We start from the raw sequence: 21,872 nt of genomic DNA on the forward strand, positions 1-21,872 counted from the left end.
TTTCGTTTAACATTGACAAGGTGGAAGCAGTGGACAATAAAAAGCGGGGCTGCATGTCATTGTTCTAACGCGTCGAGTGTTTTATGAGCAATGCCGAAATGAATACCAACGACTATTATGTTCAATATTATTGCTCACGCTGCATTTCGTATCTGTAGCTGTTTGTAACTTTGATAGGTTACGTGGGCTATGACATGGATGATATCTGTATCAAAAATGCCATTTCTCGTTTTCTGTTAGCTAATAGCGCCAATCAACCGACACGACACCGCAATGCCCCGGAAGTACCACATGTTAAAACCGGCTTACTGCGAGGAAATGACTACAGTGTATAAGTGGATTAAAGACGAAAAATGAATAGCATTTTATTTTTCCCAATAGCTTGCTCGACTACCGGTATATAACCAAATAAAGTCAAGAGCAGTTGGTTTTAATTTTGTACACAGCAATGTGAAATTGAAAAAAATATTAACTTATAGCAAGCGTAACATACTAGAAAACGGCATTCAAAATACGTACAGTGGGAATATTCAGAATATACTTCATTTCACCGTTCGAGTTTGATTTTGCATACGATTAGAAGTAATATCCCAATGAGTACAATGAGTATAGTTTAAACACATTTAAAACTATTGGGTGATGAACGTTTTACGTTTTAGAACTACATGATAGAAAACTATTGCCTCAGCAACGTACCATTAGCCAAAGCGGTTACAGGTCGATCTCCAAAAATGGACATGCTGACCTGTGAAAGATCAGTGTGGTGAACATTTTTGATGTTATACATCGGTTTCATTACATTTGAACCCACGACAATTGCACCTGCATACCCTTGCACCTATGGATTTTTTTTTTGTTTTTCGGATATTTGAACCCATACTAACCCTAACCCATGGGTTTTAGCACATGCATATGGATTGAACCTGCGGATATACACATGGGTTCAAATGTACGGTCACCTCATACATCAACTGTATGTAGATGAATATGCAACGTCACAGTATTCTAATTACTATGTAATGTTAGTAATAGTTATATTGCAGAGCGCATACGGTTGTATTGAATATAGTCAACAATTGCATGCGTTTGGTAGCTTAATTAGGTATTTCGTGTCATTTTACTGTCAGCTTTCCAAGTATTAATAACCAACTATCAATAGAAATTGTATAAATGGAACATTAAAAGAAAAGATGATATTTCAGTTATAAGAGAGGTGTATTACGAAAAATAGTTATTGACTGGAGATTTGCCTATTTAGAAAGAGCTACCATTAGCTTTTCCATATTTAGGCAACTCTTAATATTCCCTTCAACAATGAAAATGAAATCATGGCTGCTGATCCACTGTTTTAATCGACGAACCATCGGACCTTCCACAGCTTAAATTATTATTTTGGAACAACCAGACAAAAAATAACGTGACTTGATAGATGATAAAAATATTTCTAGAGCGTGATTTAATTGACCTGTACAAACTAATTTTTCGGAAACCACATAAACATAGCTAAGCATTTCGTGACGTAAAAATTGTAATTTGGGCAGAAAAGCGTCTCGAGATTATCTAATTTGATAATTACCATTTTAAAAACTGTTATTTGGCATATGTAATTCAACAGATTTCGGCGAAGAGATAATTTATGTTGTATCTCATTCTTTGCAAACTAATGTCAATGCATGATATTGTCTTACATTAATCGTCGCAAAAATTTTCACACATCATCGGTCATAATGATAATGATTAGGATGGAAACGAAAACATATCATTTATCAAAACTTAAATGTCACTACTTTGCCTGAAACATCTCCGATGAAGTCATTGACATGTAGATATTTATATTAAATTTTATTTTTATATAAAATTAAAAAAATGTACCAAAAAATAAGGTATATGCTTCAGAGATGAATCATTCGCTTATTGTTGAGAATGGTGAAGAGCTATAAGAATCCCAAATGCGTTTGTCAGTTCACGAACTCGCCTTACCTATATTGATATTCTAATTAATCCATTTTACAGTTAAAATACACGACATTGTCGTTACACCATCCAAAGACTCGAGTGACCTGTTTTCGATCATTAAAATGGAACGAATACAGATCAATGACGACATCGTGCGGATGCGGCCAAAAGCAATGTAGAGTTTTGCGTTTGGTAATGCTATATGGACCTTTCCCCGAGCATCGACTTCCTTGTTTACATCGTGACATTGGCCAATCAGCAAAAAGTGACGTAACAATGCCCCCTTTTCGCATTCGCTCAGACACTTTTCTCATTCAGACAGATTTTCAAGCGTGGTCGTAAACATTACCCCGTTTCCGCGTTTTCGAACTCTATTCGTTAGTTTTCAGTAGTGTTTTGGAAATTAAAACATAAATCAGATAATTCAAGGATCACTCTGTCTTCCTAGGAGTTTTAATTTAATTGCAGTAATAAAAAATTAGTGTAAAAATAGCTGTGATAGACTAGGCTAAAATTCTTCACCGGTACTTTTAGAAAACAGATTGTTGTATGCAATGAATCATAATGATGGTTTGAAACACATACCCCATTTTACAGGCGCCAACTCGCGAAAAATGTTTTTCGTTATCCAACATTCATATAATGTACGGAAATTAACACAACTTTGGGATAGCACATAAGTTTTGAAGACTCAATAACGGAGCAATCACTCCACAACTTCTGTCATTATTGGATGCGAAGTGATACATAAATCGCTTTTTTTCCCACAACCAATGGAATAATCGATTTCGAACCTTCAGGACTTAAAGACGAAAGAAGCCGCTAGAGGGTTTTTCTATTTTGTGTTTTTCATTCAAACTATATTCATCCCGAAACTTCGATATTGATTGACCGTTCCCGGATGGCTTGGCTGACAATATTTACAGCAAGGGCTGCTCCATGCTCTCAGGCCGTTGTGGCACCGATGCCGATGGAGCATTTCGCCCTTGTAATATTCATTATAAAACTTCTCGTATAATGCTCATTATTTTTGTGCCAAATAAACTAAACCTGGGCTGACTGAGTAGGAATCCGAAGTACCGAAAGATGAACCATCGCGTGAAATTTCTGAAAACTCATGGTACGTTCAACAATCTCCCTATTAACCAAATACTTTATATTCACGGATACCCAGTGGCCTTCACAACTAATTATTGAACACGTTAGTGGATATAACAATCGTTTCAATATTATTGGACACGTAGTGGACATAACGATCGTTTCAATATTATGTTGTTGTTGTTCTTGTTCTTGTTCTTGTTGTTCTTTGACACGTTTTTAAAAAGTCGCTTTTCTCTTCGAATACTGGACCAATTGCTTTGAAATTTTTAGTGGTTAAAGATAAAAATTTTCTCCAGAAGGCTATTACTTTTTTTTTCGCTATGACGTCATCAAAATTATGTTACTCTACGTGTCCATATATTTGAGCATAGCTCTCTTGTTAGTTTGTTGTTCTTGTTATTCGTCATCATTATTATTAAAAAATCGCTTCTCTGTCCGAATACTGGACCAATAGCTTCGAAATTTTCAGTGGTTAAAAATTGATTCCGCCAGAAGGCTATTCCTTTTATTTATTTCTAAATTCCGTATGGAATTTGATATTTCGTCCAAAATTTTGCTGTTTCATTCTATCCATGGAAACACTGGCTGTCCGGTTTGATTCTGCAAATTCTTGTTACGCAAAACTCGGGAGGGTACCGGTAGCGTCAAAGGTAAGAACTGCTTCGCTCTGGTTAACGTGTCCATATATTTGAGCATTGCTCTCTCGTTATTTATAGTCAGTCGTACTGTCACAGACAAAGTGTATTGAGAAGTCGTTCACCAGTAAAACCCATTTTCATACGATACTTCTTCGCCTTCCGAAGCTAATTTTGAATATGTTACATTGCATTAACTTATAAAACACTTGCGTATATATAATTTCTTTTTTTCAATTTTGAAGCAATTTAGAAATTTATGTGATCATTGACATATCAAAACTTTCCATAATTGTGATTGTGTTTCCTATACAAGCATTGAAGTCTTTAAGACAGGCAGGAATCGGTAATTATTCAAAAAATCATTTTCAACATTATCATTACCATTCAAAGATCGTTTAGGGGAATTTCTCCAAGGTAAAGACGCATTTAAAACACCAATAAGTTTCTCATATTTATATGAAATATATACCATAGTTTGTTTTACTCTTATAGCTGTGAAAATGATATATACACGATGTTTCACCATAGCTTTCATGAAAACAAGGGAATGGGCAATATTTATCCATAAACGCCGTGAGTGCGTGTCACTTTCATCAGTCTAGCAGGTTATATCAAGCCTTAAATTTATAAGTACAAATTTATAAGACAAAATATCTTTTAGCTGGTATACACTATGCTGAAATGAGAAATTTATCATTATTAGAAAATAATAATAAACATGTAATGATCATTGCTTTGAGACAATTTAGAAAAGATGGTAGAATAAATAGCACAGACTCCCTCCGTAAGTCAAATGCTGGCATACTAAGGGACAATTTTGGTGACTTTGAATTTGGGCTTAGTTATATGTTCCAATACACTTTGTCAAATATTTGAATTTGATTTATTAAAGGTCACAGACACCTGCACCATAGAAGTTAAAAACCGCCACCGAGGCGACTGCCGTAACCAAAGGTATTTCTTCTTTCTTTGGCAACTCTTGAAACTAACAATATAAAAAATATTGAAATATAGTGAGCAAACCTTCTTGAACAATGTACTTCTGGCGGAAGCTTAATCCAAACAAGAATTAAAAGGGATTTTAAAAGATTGAATGACGCGTTCGAATTAAATGCCCAGGTGATACCGTACAGAAGCAAACACCCGTGAACGATCCATTATAAGATTTATTATTGTCTGCCTTCCGAAGACTTTTAATTGTACCCTCTACTAACAAGGCTTTCTATGCTATGTCAAATATACTTAATATCATCACTTTTTTATGTATGGCCACGGATAAGATAGTTATAAAAAATGAATTTAGCCCATTTTATTCATGATTCTTCTCTATTATATTTGACATGAGAAGTATATCAACGCGCCGAGTGAGCTACGGGACTATATTATCTTCCAAGAATCACGACTTTTGTTACAATATCTTCTAAATGACTGGTGCTATTAAAAATGAACCTATCGTTTTTAGCGAACGCAAAAATTAAAATGAGATAGGATATTGTTAGCCAAGAATGCTTTATTAGCACAACTTGCCAAATATTACCATATTTAAGTCACGTGGTTGATTTAGTTTTATGTTACGCTAAAGCACTACGTTTATAAATGTTTTAATAGTGCAATTGACGTAAAATTTACTGATTTTAGTAGTTAGTATATATATAACTAAATATTTTTGTAGCGGTAAGATGAACCAAGCGTTGTTGAAGATCGAGAACAGCTTATGGAGAACAACATTATATATCTAATATTCAGTAATTTACAATCAGTTTAATCAGCTCTGTTAATATATAATTTATATTTCTGGACAATATAAATTCTTTAGCATAAATAGTTAGGCACAAGTTCGAAATCAGCATATTTTAAAAAGAACGTGCACGCCAATTTTATTGCCAATAACTTATTTTAGTGTAAAAGTAGCGTTCCATTGTTCAACCAAACTGGTTGGTAAAAACTGATATTAAGATGCTTAGGTGGAAATATCATTCGGTACTGTTTTCTGGCTAGAAATTCTTATGATCAGCAAGAAATGACCTAAACAAATCTGGGTAGATTTACTTACAGTAAGCGGAGGCAGATTAAGCGTTATTCGTGGTAAACATTGTCGCAAATGAAACCAATATGACTAAACGGAACAAACCGCAAAAAAAAACAGAGCAATACTAATACTTCCATTTGTTCAAAAAATGAGAAATCCGTTTTTGTGATCTCATTACGAATTACAGCAAGCTTGCACATTACATTTGATAGTTTGATACACTTCGAAAAGTCGAATAATAAATTAACGAAATCACGTGACTTCTGTATTTGCATCAAGCACTGTCGTTGAAGTATATGATAAGATTGAAAGCAAACAATCGAGTATTGATTGGCGGCTGTCGGATGTATATGATACATTGTCGATTTGATTCCCAAGGACAGATGTAGCCGCAAGTAGGCATGATATTTATCCAAGTATGGGAAGAAAGTTCGATGAAAACATGTAACTGGCATAGACATGCATATTATAGCTGATATTTGACGGTGTTGCTCAGAAATTAAAATTATTTAAGTAGGTTAGGATGAGTTGTCCACACGAACGTGCTTTGTGACAAAACCACTTATGCTAAAACTACTCTTATTTTTAGGACTAATATATTCAGCCAAATGATTGCATATAATTGTCACCCCTGTAGCTATTAACAAAGTAGAAAAATCAATTATGGAAGAGGAAGCTACCACGCTTCCACCTGTCAACTGTAATGATGAGGAAATTGAAATAGATTACAGAAGATGGTCAGACAATATACTACACTGGCAAGAGCGACCTTATGTATATCCATTTTCGGACACTGAAAAGGGGTGAGTAAAATATATGCAAAAATCAATGGTTTTGTCCTGCTGAGTGGGATGCGATTTACCGACAGACATTTTCTAATTAGTGGTATGTTATTGCTTGTCAAAGTGCTATGACTCGATGAGTGGCCAAGTCCTGAGTGAGATACGTGGCCAAATACTGAAACGTCCCACAATTCAATGTTGATAAAAACAATATTTCGATTAATATTAATACTATAGTGCAGGGGTGGCCAACCTGCTTTTGGCCGCGATCGACTAAAATCTTCAAAATATCTCGCGATCGACTGATCGGTAATAAGTTCATACACAAAAACAATTGAGTACTGAATATGCAGATAACTGCACACACACATACAAATAAAAGTTCGCCGCTGCCTATAAGCTCGGCTCTGTGGGTGCATTTTTAAGGAAATTGTCACAAAAGTTTCTATTTTTTGTGTTCCGTTTATTTGTTAGTTTGATTATGTAATTGTACCCGGAGTAAATTTTCATCATTTATTAGTTAAAGATTTCTCAAAAAAAACTTGCCAAGTATCCATATTATCTGAACAGCGAAAAATAAGTATTTGCAAACCATAAATGTTACATGACTGCTCAAACCTCAGTATTTAATTTACAATTTCCTCCGAGTCCGATTCTTCGCTCGCTAGGAATTAGAAAAATTGGGCATGTTGGGTGTAAATGTCTTCTTGCGAATACAATTTATTACACTACTCTTGAAGTTAGACAATAAGTTTTGCATACTGCAGAAGTTATTGTAGGGTCGTTTCTTAGTCAAAAAACACGATATTCGACACGTTCATTTTTAAACCTCGGCATATGCTTTCTCGTGCTTGCCCAGGCTCAGATACTGTATGCATGTATCGTATTTTTCGTATGTATATTACTGTATTTCTTTTGTTCAAACTGCGTTGCACGAAACTGGTTCAAGGCAAGTTTTTGGGATTTGTTATCAAATTCACTCAACATCAGACGCGATCGACTACTGGAGACGTGGCGATCGACCGGTCGATCGCGACCGAGGTGTTGGCCACCTCTTCTATAATGAATCACAAAAAAAAAAACAGCGAATCATGAACCGTCCATCCCAGTGACAAAACTTAGGGGTATAATCAAAATATAACTATAAACCACCTAAGCAGTTCAACTTGTAAAATGGAAGGTATTTCCTTGTTCTACTGATTTTAAGTACAATGTGTTAGATACCTAATTTATTAAGAATCACCCTGTATGCTTGAGTTGGTTTACACAAATACAAATATTTACTGAAGCGACATAAATGAAGTTCACAACATGGCGAAAGAGCGTTGCTTATCAACTGCATCTGTCCTAATTAAACAGCCTATTTAAGATAATGTTTGTTTGTTCATCCGAATTCACACGTTGTAGATGAATAATTTTGCTTGTGATTGGAGCACTCTGTATGATGATTGTAACCCCGAAACGTAATAGTTTTTACAGAAACATTGCAATAATTTGACAAATTGTGATAGAATTCAGTGTTTCCCAACCCGAATCCGCGGTCTCAAATGAGTCCGCAGAGCGTTTGAATGAGTCCGCAACGACCAAATTAAAAGTTATGTGGTAGTATATTTCATGTAGGTCACTCACCTTTTCAGTATTGCGAAATTCATTGCGGGGAAAAAACGTTTTTACCAGACTTAAGTACCAGCCATACCAGCCAAGTTACGATTTTCGTTCGTATTTACATAAAACATAAGGCAAGTTATTCACATACATTTTAATCGAGTCAATACTTGCCGATTACAGACTGAGCAGTGCTGGGCAAAATATTCGAAAAGCACAAAATATTCGAAAAGCAAACTATTAGAATACCTGGTAACATGTGACTTGGACATAGCACGTCAATCGTGCTGAATCAACCGATTGGATTGCACAACGGACTCGCGAATTTCTGACAAAAAAACGAGTTTACATGTAATTTTCGCTTACTTTAAAATTGTTTTATTTTTTTTTATCTATTTGTTTCGTGTAACGCCATTGCTCCAATTTTAAATGATCCCATTGTGCGCAAATATCGCATGAATTTCACATCTCTTCAGTTGGCCATCTGGTAAAATTCGAATCACCAATACAAATAACATAAAAGTAACATTTCAAAATTTTCCGAGCGGATATATTAATTTGAATATGAAATACCAGTAGGTGAATTCTCATTTCGGAGGATTTGTTTCGGGGCAAAAAAAACATAGACTTGATAGAAAAATACAAACATTTTCTATAAATGTTAAATTAAATTATTAATAAATGACAAAATTGATGTTCATGGAAGTCCATAGAGATTTTTTTCTTAAATTTGTAGGGAGGAATAGCTTCATTTTATGGAAATGTATATCCGCATGGAGTGTATATATATCAAAAATATTTATTCCAGATGTTTGAGAGATACTCTGTACTATTGGCTTATTTTCAAATTCAAGGTTATTAGGGATGCAAGTCATTTACATGAACCCGTGTGGTTCAATAGAAATATATCTTGTCGAGGACAACTTTTATATATGGATGATTGGAATAGTAAAAATATTTGTTTCGTTGAAGATATTTGTGATTCTAAACAGCAAATTGTAATGCTTCCGTATATCTTTCATCAATATTGTTTTTCTATTTTTTATGATGACATGCTAGCGTATTTAAAAATTATATCATGTATACTCCAGGAATGGAAAACTAATTTATCAAAATTCTCACAAGTCAATCCACATCTTAGTCTGATCGAAGATATTAAAAGCATTAATAAAACCTCTCGATACATATATGATAAGCTTTGTAATGTAAAAATTTTGCCGCCAACTGGGAAACTAGGAAAATGGTCAGCAGAATTGTGTAGGAACTTAGATAATTGGTTGACATTGTATGAAAAAGTTTTTTATTGCTCTATTGAATCCAGACTTCGTTCATTCCATGTCAAATTTGTTTTGCGAGCAGTGCCCACTAAAAATTTTGCCGCCAACTGCCGGGAAACTAGAAAAATGGTCAGCAGAATTGTGTAGGAACTTAGATAATTGGTTGACATTGTATGAAAATTTTTTTTATTGCTCTATTGAATCAAGACTTCGTTCATTCCATGTCAAATTTGTTTTGCGAGCAGTGTCCACTAATGACCTGCTATATAGAATAAATAAAACACAAAGTCCAAAATGTACATTTTGTAATATGCAAGTTGTTACAAACTGTGTTACATTTTTTTTTATCTCTGTCATATTGTGCAGCAATTTTGGGAAATAGTGAACTCTTGGCTAACGTTGAGTATAGATTAAACCTTAATTTGACACATAAAGAAATGTTATTGGGGGTAGGGAAAAACCAGGGTATAAATTGTATTTCATTGTGTGCTAGATATTTTATATACAAATGTAAACTGCGTAATGAAAGGCCTTAATTTTGCCAATTTTTATTAGATATGATAAAAAATATACTAAACTGTGAAAAGACTATTGCAACTAAAAATGAAAAACTGTCAACCCATAAGAAGAAGTGGAAAACTATTATGTGCTCGTTTTTTTGAAATGCAATTAATATTGTGTCTATATAAATGTATAATGTGATATGGTGTCTATATATTGTGATGTTTTTATTAAAAGAAAAAGAAAAATACAAACAGAAAATAACAGCGATTTCAGAAACCAGCCATAAAGATTTTGTTGATTTTCTAATTTTACGAAAGCGGTAAGGACAAAATTCAGAATGCATTTATTTGGAAATTTTTCGATATAAAATATCTTTCGAGTTTGTTCGAGCAGTTCTCGATGTCTCAACGATGAAGCACCCACGCTATGGTTTCCATTGAATTTTGTAAATATAGATTATAAAGTGACTTCGTTAAAATTGTATTGTTTTTGATTTTATTGATCCTTCACACAGAGTTCGGTTTTACAGTTAACTCACGCTGAGTCCGCGAAGATTTTCCCTGGTGTGGAAATAGTCCACGACCGAAAAAGGTTCGGAAACACCGTGATAGATGATTACCCACAAAAATTGGCGCTCCAGAAGTATGTGTACCAATATGGAGGTAACTAATTCTGTTCGCCCACTTCACATCAAGTTGTGTAAAAGGACTGAAGCCTTAGGCAGGGGTATATTCACTTAGCCATTACAGACATTCCCCGAACTCGTAATAGAACTAAAATAAGGTAAATCGTAATAAAATTATGGCCTAACCCTAACCTGGTTCACATACTACGGCAGTACCCAAATATTTTATAGATTCCCATGTATTTACGATGTTTTATTTGACACGAAGTGTATACATGTATCATTTTGCTAAATTTTTTAGATTTTTGTTGGGTTTATTATTGTAAAAAAAATTGCTACTAATGAACCGATCAATTACAAATTTTCAATACTCAATGATGGTAGAAGTCGTCAAAAGGTTATCATTATATATGACACCTATAGGCCCCGATATTGAATCAATAATTTTGATGTTTTATTTTGACTGAAGAGGACCACTTTTTATTTCGTATTGATTTTTTTTTTGTATATTGACGTTAATTAGTGCTTTCGCCCGAACAAGGCTAGTGTGTACTGATATCAGGTAAATGGAGTAAACACGCCTACACACGTGTAAGAATTTTTATGACGCTTCGTCTACAAAAACAACAATAGGAAGATAATAACATAATTGCAAAGAGTGTAAATGAAGTATTTAGTTACAAACGCCTATTTACGTCCAATTGATTGTAACAATTTAAATGGCTCAAATGAAAAGTTTTATTGGCCATCAGTGTGCGATAAATAATAATTAAAAACATTGATGCATATTTTGAATGGTTATTTAGAACGAGGTGACTCAATCGAAACCTTGATGTTCTGCATCCCCTTCTCGCATTTATGGAATAAAATACATGGCCTGCATTTGATTCCGCATCACGATACCTGCGATTGGTCATCAATATACATTGAAAAAATAATTGAAAATCTATGATGTATATTTTGAATGATTATTCAGAACGATGCAACTCATTCGAAACCTTGATGTTCTGATCCCCTCCTCGCATTTATAGAATATAACACATGGCCTGCATGTGATTCCGAATTACGATACCTGTGGCTGATTTATGTTATATTGGAACTAAAATGGCAAAAATGAAAATGCGAATTTTTCGTTCTTCAATTTCTGACGTACATGTTCAGTAAATGCCTAAAAACCCACAATGAACGAACCTGTATCACTATACTCAACTTCGGCGAATTCCTCCCCGGTATTCGAGAAAATGAGACTTCGATAAGTTGGTTATTCCCCTGCCTAAAACGACTACTACAAATGACCTAGCTCTTCGAGACTGTTTTACCTTCAGTCAATAACTCAAAATTTCTATGTTTCAGAAAAACAGTGCAGACGGCACCTGCAGCCAATCGCTATACCAGTATGTACAGCTCCGATTTTGTACCCAAGGCTATTTCAGTTCGTAGGCTGAGACCGACCTCTATTAATCGATTAAACAAGCCACATCCCCGAAGTACATACCATATGAATTTAGTAACCAACAAGGTAATCATTTTAGAATATAAGTTTATAGCATTAGACAGTATACCATCATAAATTAAATAGGTATTCCGATTATTGACGAATCTTAATGATATATACATTAATAATCCCGCCACATCGTGCACAGGCAGCAGATTAAAAAGTACAATGTTTACTGCAATACTGTTTTTCATTTTAGTCAGTTCCTGTAGTGAGGACACGGATGACGATGGATGATTTGAATCGAAAATCAGCGGATTCGCCACTCATCTCCAATACACATCGCACATATCGAGGCAAAAAATTAACGGTAATGGGTGATATAGAAAAAGTTGTATAAAGTCTCTATTTCCAGTATTAAACAGCGATGTTCCTAGCGATAATTTTGCTAAATCTGGAAGTCATTCGGCCTATTGGCATTATTCATTGCTGTATATACTAAGGTTCATGACGTTTTTCAATTGACAGAGTGCCGAAAAAACGAGAGTAATCAAAGATACTGGAAAAGCCGCCGAGGGTATTGTCCCTGAGATCCCGAAAGAGGGGGAAGGAATTGAGGTTTGCAGATATTTTTAAAAATCGTATAAAATAACCATTATGGATTCCAGCAGAATATACAGGGTGGTCTACAAAAAAAAAAACAGAAACCATAAATTTCTAAATTATTTCTAAATAAAGAAAATTATTTAACACTTGAACTTTTGTCTATGTCAAAATGACATACGCTCTTGTTTGGCGGGGTTCCCCCATTCTAGAACAGAGCTGTCACGTAATCACAATTTGTTGACCCTTTTTTAAATTCCAATGTCCTTTTTATTAAATGATATTTGTGTTATATACAATACCAAGTTCCACATTTTCGTTTTTTTCATATTTTAGACTCGATTATTTCCTTGCATACCGAGAAATGCTCGACTCACAGCAGATCGCGCAACAAAAATCACAAATGCAGTAATAAAGCCCCAGGCAAACAAAAAGCAGCCACACCTTAAAGGTAAGTGCACCATTCATGATAGTTTTGTTCGAGAGTAGGCCGCTCCAACCGCGCTTATTTGCCGGTTTTTATACATGGGATAAATGTGCGCACCGATCCTCTGTTTATAGAAAAATCCACTGCACAAGGAGTGGCATTGTTCATGGGTAAATATAAAACGGCTATGTCCATATTTAATGCATCCACTAAAATGGATATGGCGCAATATCCATACTAAAATTAGTAAGTCTCCAACATATCCTTGCTGAAATTGCCATGTCCTCCCAGAATGGATATAGCAACCATATGATCCTACTATAATACCTATGTACAATATGTTGCATAGATCATGCGCCTTTTGCAAACCTTGCGTACAATTTTTTGTCTCTGCACACTTGGATGGAAATTTGGCAAATGACGAACGTCAGAAAATAACATCCTCAAAATAATATTCTATGACGTGTTCAGTGAACCATCATCAAAAATGTATATTCTTGGCGTATTCAATCATTAAATGATGGCAAATCACAAACCCTTTTCCATCTGCCAAACATTTCATACTTCCATTAATCATAATAAAAGCAACATTTACTTCAGAAAGGCATCGAATTTACTAAGCATTTTTCATACTCCATTGAATGTGTTTGTAATCGTGATCTAATTTTCCCTGAGTAAAATTTTTTCCTAAAGGTGAGTCGAACTCCATTGTGATTTTCCTCAGCCCTGATAGGCGATTTGGAGTAGATTCTAAAGCTATCCTATATTGAAATACAGTACCCCTTGCCAGAGATATTAATAAAATACTAGTTCGGATACAAATTTCTAAATTAAAATTATTCCTTGACACTTGATGGGATTTTGATATAAATTGTCACCAAGGTGAAAACGACATTCAATCTTATGGTGTAGCCGGTCAGTATCTTCACATATCCAGCTGAGAATTAAAACGTGTTGCATATATCCAGGTTCAATTTCTGCGATAATGAGAGGCGAAAAATACACAGACGGTCCGGTTTATCCCTATTTACCAGTCAAAGACTTGAACAGGCATGCACTGAAACCACTTACAGGTAAGATATATATATAAATAGAATATTTATTACGCAGTCAGCTTATCAATACATTTTCAAATTGCATATTTACTCCAAATATAGCTGTAATAAATTTTAAGGACGGAAGCTTCATCTGAATTGTGGGAGATTCTCTTTCGATGTATATCTGACAAAATTTATTTCTCATCAACTTTGCATTAATATAGTGCGTATGGTTTGGTCACATAACTGACAAGATCCGATTAATATATATCTTATTGTATAGAAAGCTAAAATATTTGAATATATCGTAATATTGTAGAATTTACATTAAAAATATTACAGATGATGAAACAAACCAACAATTTCATTATCCAACTTAATAAAAACTCCTCTATATCCAATGCAAACAGGTCGTTCGGACACAATGAGAGTATCCGAATGGGACGGTGCACCCAGGTCAAATGCAAAAACCACCCAGGCAGTATATGGACGGAAACGTGAAAGTGTCTTGCACATTGAGGCTAGAATTGACGCCGTTGTCCCAGATGTCCCTGCCCCGACCTCTAAACAACTGATGTTTAAAGAATATGCTCAATATCCCAAATATGCTCCACAAATGTTGGAAGGATATTATAATAGTATGCATATAAGACGTCTGGTGCGCCCGCATGCTTGGTAAAATAGGAAATAAATCGTAACGTTGTAAATATTATGATATTTATTTTATTTCAATAAAATTAAATTCATTCACGATGCGCTTTTAGCAATGTTGGGAAGGCTCGGCTTATTTACCCGATTCGAGTTGTGATTTACCATTTGGAATGATTAGGGCTCGCCACCAAATAACCGCCAGTGAGACTAGAATTCGGGCTTCAACAACTACTACCGAACGCCGGTTTTTGGTCAAACGTCAACTCCACACAAGACAAGATCCGGAATCGTTCATTGATAAGTCATAATTATACCTATCTTGGATTTAAGTTCTAAGTCACAAATAAAATCGAGAACACGCCACAGCAATACAAATTCATTTTATTTTGAATTGATGACTGTGAAGCAAGAGTAAATTCGACTTATTCGCCTAATCTTTTTGATATTTCTCTGCTCATAAGTTGCGACAGAATGTGAGCCATTTCGTAGTGTAAGTTCTGCAGCCTGTGGATCAAAAGATTTCCATTAAATCAGTGGTTTCCGCCCTTTATAAATACGTTCACCCCTTTTCCTATTTCGAATCTCTTTAATACTCGCTATGCATAAAACTCTGTTTGGGTATTTGTTCAATCTTAAAGGATCATTAGCTTGTGTTGGGCGCAATTCACACTCATGCTTTTGCATAGTTTGAATAGTTAGTTTATAACAGGTATGGCGAACCTTTTTCAATGAATGGGTCAAAAATTATAATTTTATCGCGGAACAGAAGAGAGTGGGTCACAGATATTTAATTCACGTTTGTATCTATAAGAAACTTCTGAAACGAATCTTATAAGCTGGTGTTGGTGTAGTTTTGGGCTTTATCTATGCAGCACTTCTATCAGGGACTTTTTTTGGCACTCGGTTTTATGATATTGGAGTATGAAAAAAACGCATATAAATTACCAAGAACGTTTAGGATGATGCGTTAAATTATTTTACGGTTCTAGTGTTTGGAGTTAATTCCGCTTTGATAGTGTTATAATTTTCGATCAGCTTCCAACCACATTAGGCGACTTTTACACTGCCCCATTGTTATATCAGATTTCTAGATTTATATTTCAAGTCTGAAAGTTTTTGTTTTCACAACGGCATTGTAGGCGAGAAACTAATAAAATGCAAAGTAGCATCTATTTCCCGTATAACCCGTAAAAGAGTCTGCAGATTCACTTCCAAAAAAGACAGGCGTTGCGAGAAATGAACAACCTCCCTCAACTGTATTGTTATTTCATAAACGATGTCAGGTCCAATAGCTGAATAACGGTACACAGCGGTGCATACATGCGTACAAGATTAGGGGTCTGAAAATTACCATACCGACCCGAAAATCAACATTTTGAACATGCGCGATCGCAGCCCTCCCTGACTGTCCAACTGACGGTACATTATAATAGTTTAGTAATTGTTAGATTAATTTAAGGCCGGTTTTATCAATTTTTATCATTGATATGTTAGCATTTTTTTTTTCGTGCCTTCGCTTGGCGGGTAACAAATAAAACGCGGTGGGTCACTTTCTGACCCGCGGGTCAATGGTTCGCCATCCCTGGTTTATAATGTGTGCGTAAATATTATCACATTAGATTAACACTATATAATAAACAAAATTAATAGAACTACACTGAATGAATACAAAGTAAACTTTCTGTATTTTCTCCTTGGAAACAACAATATTACTCCCTGGGGAGGGATTCCTCCGCGATTGGGAGATGCTGGATTAAATATATGTTTTTTAAACTGCAACTACCGGAAGAGTCTCGTGACTGTGTGACGCTCATCAGTGCACGATTAAATACAAAGCATAATATGTTGAAATACAGTTCAATACTATGATCGTTCAATTTTTGACAAAGTTTATAACCAATACTATATCTTGGCGTTAAAGTTGGGTACTCCCATTATACGTGTAACAGGTTTGGGTTAGGACTTAATTTTTTTCCGATTTTCCTTATTTTAGTTCTATTACGAATTCGGGGACTGTCTGTGTTAGCCAAGTGAATATACCAACCCCATAGGCTTCAGTCAACTTGATGTAAAGTAGGCAAACAAAATTAGCTAACTCCATATTGGTACACATACTTCTGGAGCGCCTAAATTTGATACATTACACAAATAATCATGGTCTATCTACATATCCGTAAATTAATCCAACTCTTAGTGGCGTAAAAGCTCGATAAGTGCTATTTATATTACCTTCAAATTTAGTTTGGTGAGAGAACTAAGAATTCTGAAAGCGAGCACCCTTCAACACTTTAAAAAAATGCACGATAGACGAGATATACATACATGAGTTGAATTAGGGAGATGCAACGTTTCCGTAGTGTAGTGGTTATCACGTTCGCCTAACACGCGAAAGGTCCCCGGTTCGAGCCCGGGCGGAAACAAACGTTTTCGATTTTTATACTACGCACGCTTTTGAATACATGTAACACTTTTATAAACGATTTCATATTTAAATAGAATCTTAAATCAAGCAACATGTTTTAACTATAAAATTATGCGGAAATTTAAAATTTACATCATTTTTTATGATACTACTGTACCATCTAGCCTTGGCGGATATGCAAAACAGTCAGTTAACAGGAACCGACAATATTTTACCATACCTGTAGGCAGTTATGTCCATATGGTCCAGTGTTTCAAGATATAACTCAAGCCAGGATGGATCAGAAACTGTATCCTCCATAATTGTGTAATCATCACTTCTTAACGTTTCTTGAAAAGATTTTACCATGTCGTAAAAATTGCCACAATCTTTTTCGATTTGTTTTTCTTTCAATTTTCTGAAAGAAGGTCAAATTAACCATTTTGAGTAAGAAAAAAGTGAAAGCTTGTTTCTGCCCGGGATCGAACCGGGGACCTTTCGCGTGTGAGGCGAACGTGATAACCGCTACACTACAGAAACGCGGAGGCAAAACGTCTTTTCATTGTATATAAAGAAGAACATTAAATCTCTCGTTCTTGCTATCCGTACAGAGATGGATGGATAATGTAAGATTTTCATATTTTTCCTAGGGAGAGAAAGCTGACAAGACAACATAATCATTTTGCGAATCACGGCCTCAAGTTTGATTACTGGTCCATGTCGGGTATGGGATTTGTTAGCCAGTTATTTGTCTCAGAGGCATGGACCTGGGAGTAAATGAATTTACAGATTATCAACAAAGCCGTTAACTTAAGTTTACAATGAATATTTAGAGTATTTAATGACCAAAGAGCAAACTAAATCCGAATCATGAATATTAAAATGAATTTTATTAATCCTATTGGAAAAAAAAAAATTTTGCGGTCACTATAAAACAATGCTTCCAAAACAAAAGGGAATTCACTAATATTGTTTAGCAGTATTATTGTAATACATATTTGTATTATGGACACAACAAAAACTATTCAAACTGTATAAAAACCAGAGTGCGATTTGCGCGTAGCTAAGCATCCAATGAAGATCGAAAAACGAAAGCTTTTATGCACAGTGGTGGGATAAATATGTTCCAAAATAGGAAAAGGGAGTATTTATCAAAAAAAAGGTTGGGGACAGTGTTCCCTCTAAGGTGTGCGCGTGTGCGCGCGCACACAGCTTTCAGAGGCTGCGCACATGCATAGATTTACTGCGCATAGACGTATTTCGATGTAATGTAATAATGTGCTCGGTTGGCAGGTTGAGAAAGTTTGTTGTTGGCCCACTTATTACCCGGTTAGAACGCCAAAATTTCTTCATTGGTTTTTGCACAAATATTAGTCATTTCCAAAAAAGTGCGCACACACCAAAATTTTTGCGCACACATACCACAAAAAATTAGAGGGAACATTGGTTGGGGATAATTTATTTGTACAAAGCACCCGCCAATATTGCCAAAATGTGACACTTGAGAAAACCACCCTCGCCACCTTCTAAACTAAAAATTAGTAATTATCTAGTTGGGGTTATAAGAATGATTTAACAATTTGAATTTCCAGTGAAATCTGCATTCCTAACCATAACCCTTTGTGCTCCCAGATAATTTGAATCAGGATGTACAAGGTTTGATGATAAGTTCAGGGTTACGAATTCGTGGTACAAAGGGTGGCGCAAACTGTTTCTCGAAAATTATGGACATACCTAACATCTTCATGTTGCCTATGAAGAATAGCTTCCTTCTTTCGTGCGAGGATCGCTTCTTTTTCGGCAATTACCTGAAAATTGTTGGACTTTAAAATAGATTCGGTTGCTTTTATTTCGAATAACTCAGGTACGGGAAAAAATGAGATGCATTGCATCATTGCATTCGGGGTCTATACCTGTTCATGGTAACTTTCGTTCGCCTCCTGAATGTTCATTATGTTAACACCAACGAAAATATTGAATATTAGAAAATGGCCGACTACGATGAATAAAATTGTGTAGATTCTCGAATATTCGGTAGTTTTTTCGTCCATCTGTAGTTGAGCGTCGAACCAACCGTCCACCTAGGAACAATTCATATTATATATATTATTAAAATATTGTTATACAGGAACATGAACAAAAGTCGTTGAAATTTGCGTTCTTCGATGGACATAATCCTATAGAATAGCAATAGTAAAATACTATGGGATGCTCTATAATCTATAGAAAGCAAAATTTGTATGATAATATTAGCTAGAATTACAAACTCACCGTGACAAAGCTGAAAAGAGTGAGAAAAGCTGAGCCAAGATCTCCCCAATTAGCCTCGTCGCCGCCTTTGTATCCAAACATGTAATAGCCAAATATTGCAAACAAGAACATCAGAAATAATAAAATGAGCATCACGTTGATAAATGACTTTTTCATAGTGTCGATGAGGGCGGTTAGCAAAACCTAGGATAAAATATAGCAACACATTTGTATAAGGATGCGGCATCGGCAATTCATGTTGATCTGTGAAAGTAGTCTATCATTTCAGTGCGGATGTTATAACTTTATTCAATTTGTAACATAGATTTATCTAAACTAAACGGTTGTCCTGAAAATCTCTTTAACATGCACCTTATATATGGGGATTGGTGTACACACGTAAAACACGCATGCCTTTCCCAGTTGCTAATGACAGCTTGCTTGTGCGTATTTCGTTCGTAAATTGCGTACCGTTTCAATAATTAGCGTCTGCTATTAATCCGCCTTTAACTTTATATATGCTTATTGAAATTCCTACTAATATCGTATTCAGAATCAACTAACATGTCACCATTGCCATACCTGTAGATTATAACGGTACAAGTTACCTGCAATCCACGGACAAAAGAAACAGCTCGCATGGCTCTTATAGCTCTTGTTGCCTTCAGAGTGCGTAATACCGGTAACGCGCCAGCCCAACTAGCAGTATCACCCGCAGTTTCAATTTGTATTTCATCCATTAATACCTGAACATGAAAATCATTACACCCCGAGCAGTCACAAGAGAACAGGTAAAGGCGAGTGAAGATATCACGACGTGATTCGACATTCGTCATTGAGTAATTTTATTTTGATTGGCCAACGTAATAAAAAGCGCGGGGAAATGATTTATGTAATATTGTATAGTCATCACAAATTGTATACCGATACAACGCCAATGCCGTACTTATCTAAACACAAAAAACAGTCATGACAGTTTAATGCAGGCATGTGGTATATAAGTATGTATGACAATTGAATTATTAATTAATGGCAAATCACGATGATAGATAGCAATGATGTCAGAGCTTACCTGGAAGTAAGAGATCAGAAGAACGAAAAAGTCGAACCTATTCGACAGCGATTTCCAGTAGTTAACCGGTTCTGCATAAATTTTTATTGCAAATTCCACGGAATAAATGGTCAAAAACGTGATATCGAAGGCCTGTTATTGATACGAAAACTGTGTAAATTCTATGTAGATAGATACAATGAATTGGATATGTTCAAAAATCACAGAAACATTACAATTCGTGATATAGTTTATTGACATTAAAAACCACTACTTACTCTATTGATATAAGTTTTTAAGTATAGTTTCAAACAATCGTATTCTCCCATCTTTTCTCGTTATTAGTTCTGCTATTAGATCGCTATCTTTTTGCTTTGTGTATGAATTATGCGTCCAAAAAAGATATTGATATAAGACGACTTTCTGACGTATTTACATATAAATGCAACATATATATGCAAAGATCAATACAAATTTGTTACGAAAGTTAGGCAAACTCACGGGATATAGCGGTCGGAGAGATTCATAACTATCGTTGACCTCTAACATCATAATAACAGAGTTGATAAGAATTGTGAGCATTATGGCGCCATTGAAAATTGAACTCTCGCTAACTTCAGATGCAAAATCGTGTACAACTTTATCTTTTCTCCATTCATCGCATCTGGTAATGAATGTAAGCTAAAATTTAATTTCGTAAAAGGATACCGCAACAGTCAAAGCAAGTATACAGCAAGTATACATGGATCTTTTATGTATGGGGCGTATGGGAGCATATGGAAAAGCAGATCGACTTCTATCGCTCCCCTTTTGATAGATTTTTATATTTACTGTAAAGTCAAGTAAACAGGTTTTGATTGGTTGAAAGAAAGAGGGTCGCTCGGTAATTGACTTGATATTCTGATAATTTATGTAAAAATTCATTTATCATAGCCTATTCCTTTGATAGAGAATGACCGATGCAACAATGAGAACGGCTGGTATCCAACATCTTGTTTGTTGACTGCATAAGAACGTCACCCTATGCTAAACACAAATGCAGACTGGAGAGTAAATAAATTAAAAGCGTTTTTCCAATTCTTCAAAAATAAGCTACAATTCTGTATATTAATTAATATGTTTTTTTCGTAGTTAAAAGCATCCGAATGGCAAGGCAGGAAGGAGAACATCGAATTATTTTATTAAAAAGTATTTTTCAACTTGATGCAGAATTTCCCGGGAATCAAAAATAATGTTAATTGATTTTTGGGCGTAGGCTAGATATAGATACCAACGTTATTTACCCAGGTTCTTCTTTAAGCTCATCGTTTTCGTCATCTTCCAAATCATCATAAATATCTTTGTCTTCGTTATCTTGTGAAATTACCGCCCCGCGTCTCCTGTGATCAGGCTTCGTAGTCGACATGACGGAAAGTCATCCCAACAATCGAAATTAATTTTACTTTCTGTCGTTTTCGAGTTCATCATCTTAAACATTTTCATTGTTACGTCATACTGAAG

At 35.2% G+C, this 21,872-nt stretch overlaps 2 protein-coding genes and 2 non-coding genes across 4 annotated transcripts; 2 read left to right on the forward strand and 2 right to left on the reverse strand.

Annotated features, from left to right (window-relative positions):
• The first annotated feature begins 6,309 nt into the window (after positions 1 to 6,309).
• On the forward strand, positions 6,310 to 14,763 carry LOC120347209 (uncharacterized). Its single transcript, XM_039417113.2, has 7 exons — positions 6,310 to 6,527; positions 11,871 to 12,036; positions 12,212 to 12,322; positions 12,481 to 12,570; positions 12,892 to 13,006; positions 13,951 to 14,055; positions 14,430 to 14,763. Exons 1-7 carry the CDS (start codon positions 6,388 to 6,390, stop codon positions 14,696 to 14,698), a joined length of 996 nt encoding a protein of 331 aa, XP_039273047.2. The 5' UTR covers positions 6,310 to 6,387; the 3' UTR covers positions 14,699 to 14,763.
• A 271-nt stretch (positions 14,764 to 15,034) lies between these two features.
• Positions 15,035 to 21,806, reverse strand: LOC120347192 (cation channel sperm-associated protein 3-like). The gene is made up of 9 exons (XM_039417082.2): positions 21,656 to 21,806; positions 20,874 to 21,036; positions 20,394 to 20,525; positions 19,930 to 20,067; positions 19,343 to 19,525; positions 18,985 to 19,152; positions 18,806 to 18,879; positions 17,313 to 17,489; positions 15,035 to 15,174 (listed from the first exon to the last, which is right to left on the reverse strand). The coding sequence occupies exons 1-9, from the start codon at positions 21,775 to 21,777 to the stop codon at positions 15,093 to 15,095; spliced, it is 1,239 nt and encodes a 412-aa protein (XP_039273016.1). The 5' UTR covers positions 21,778 to 21,806; the 3' UTR covers positions 15,035 to 15,092.
• On the forward strand, positions 17,018 to 17,090 carry Trnav-aac (transfer RNA valine (anticodon AAC)). Its single transcript has one exon. It is a non-coding gene; the product is annotated as a tRNA-Val (tRNA).
• On the reverse strand, positions 17,539 to 17,611 carry Trnav-cac (transfer RNA valine (anticodon CAC)). The gene has a single exon. It is a non-coding gene; the product is annotated as a tRNA-Val (tRNA).
• Positions 21,807 to 21,872: the final 66 nt, after the last annotated feature.

This window comes from Styela clava, chromosome 11, assembly GCF_964204865.1.
Source record: "Styela clava chromosome 11, kaStyClav1.hap1.2, whole genome shotgun sequence".
Taxonomy (NCBI): domain Eukaryota; kingdom Metazoa; phylum Chordata; class Ascidiacea; order Stolidobranchia; family Styelidae; genus Styela; species Styela clava.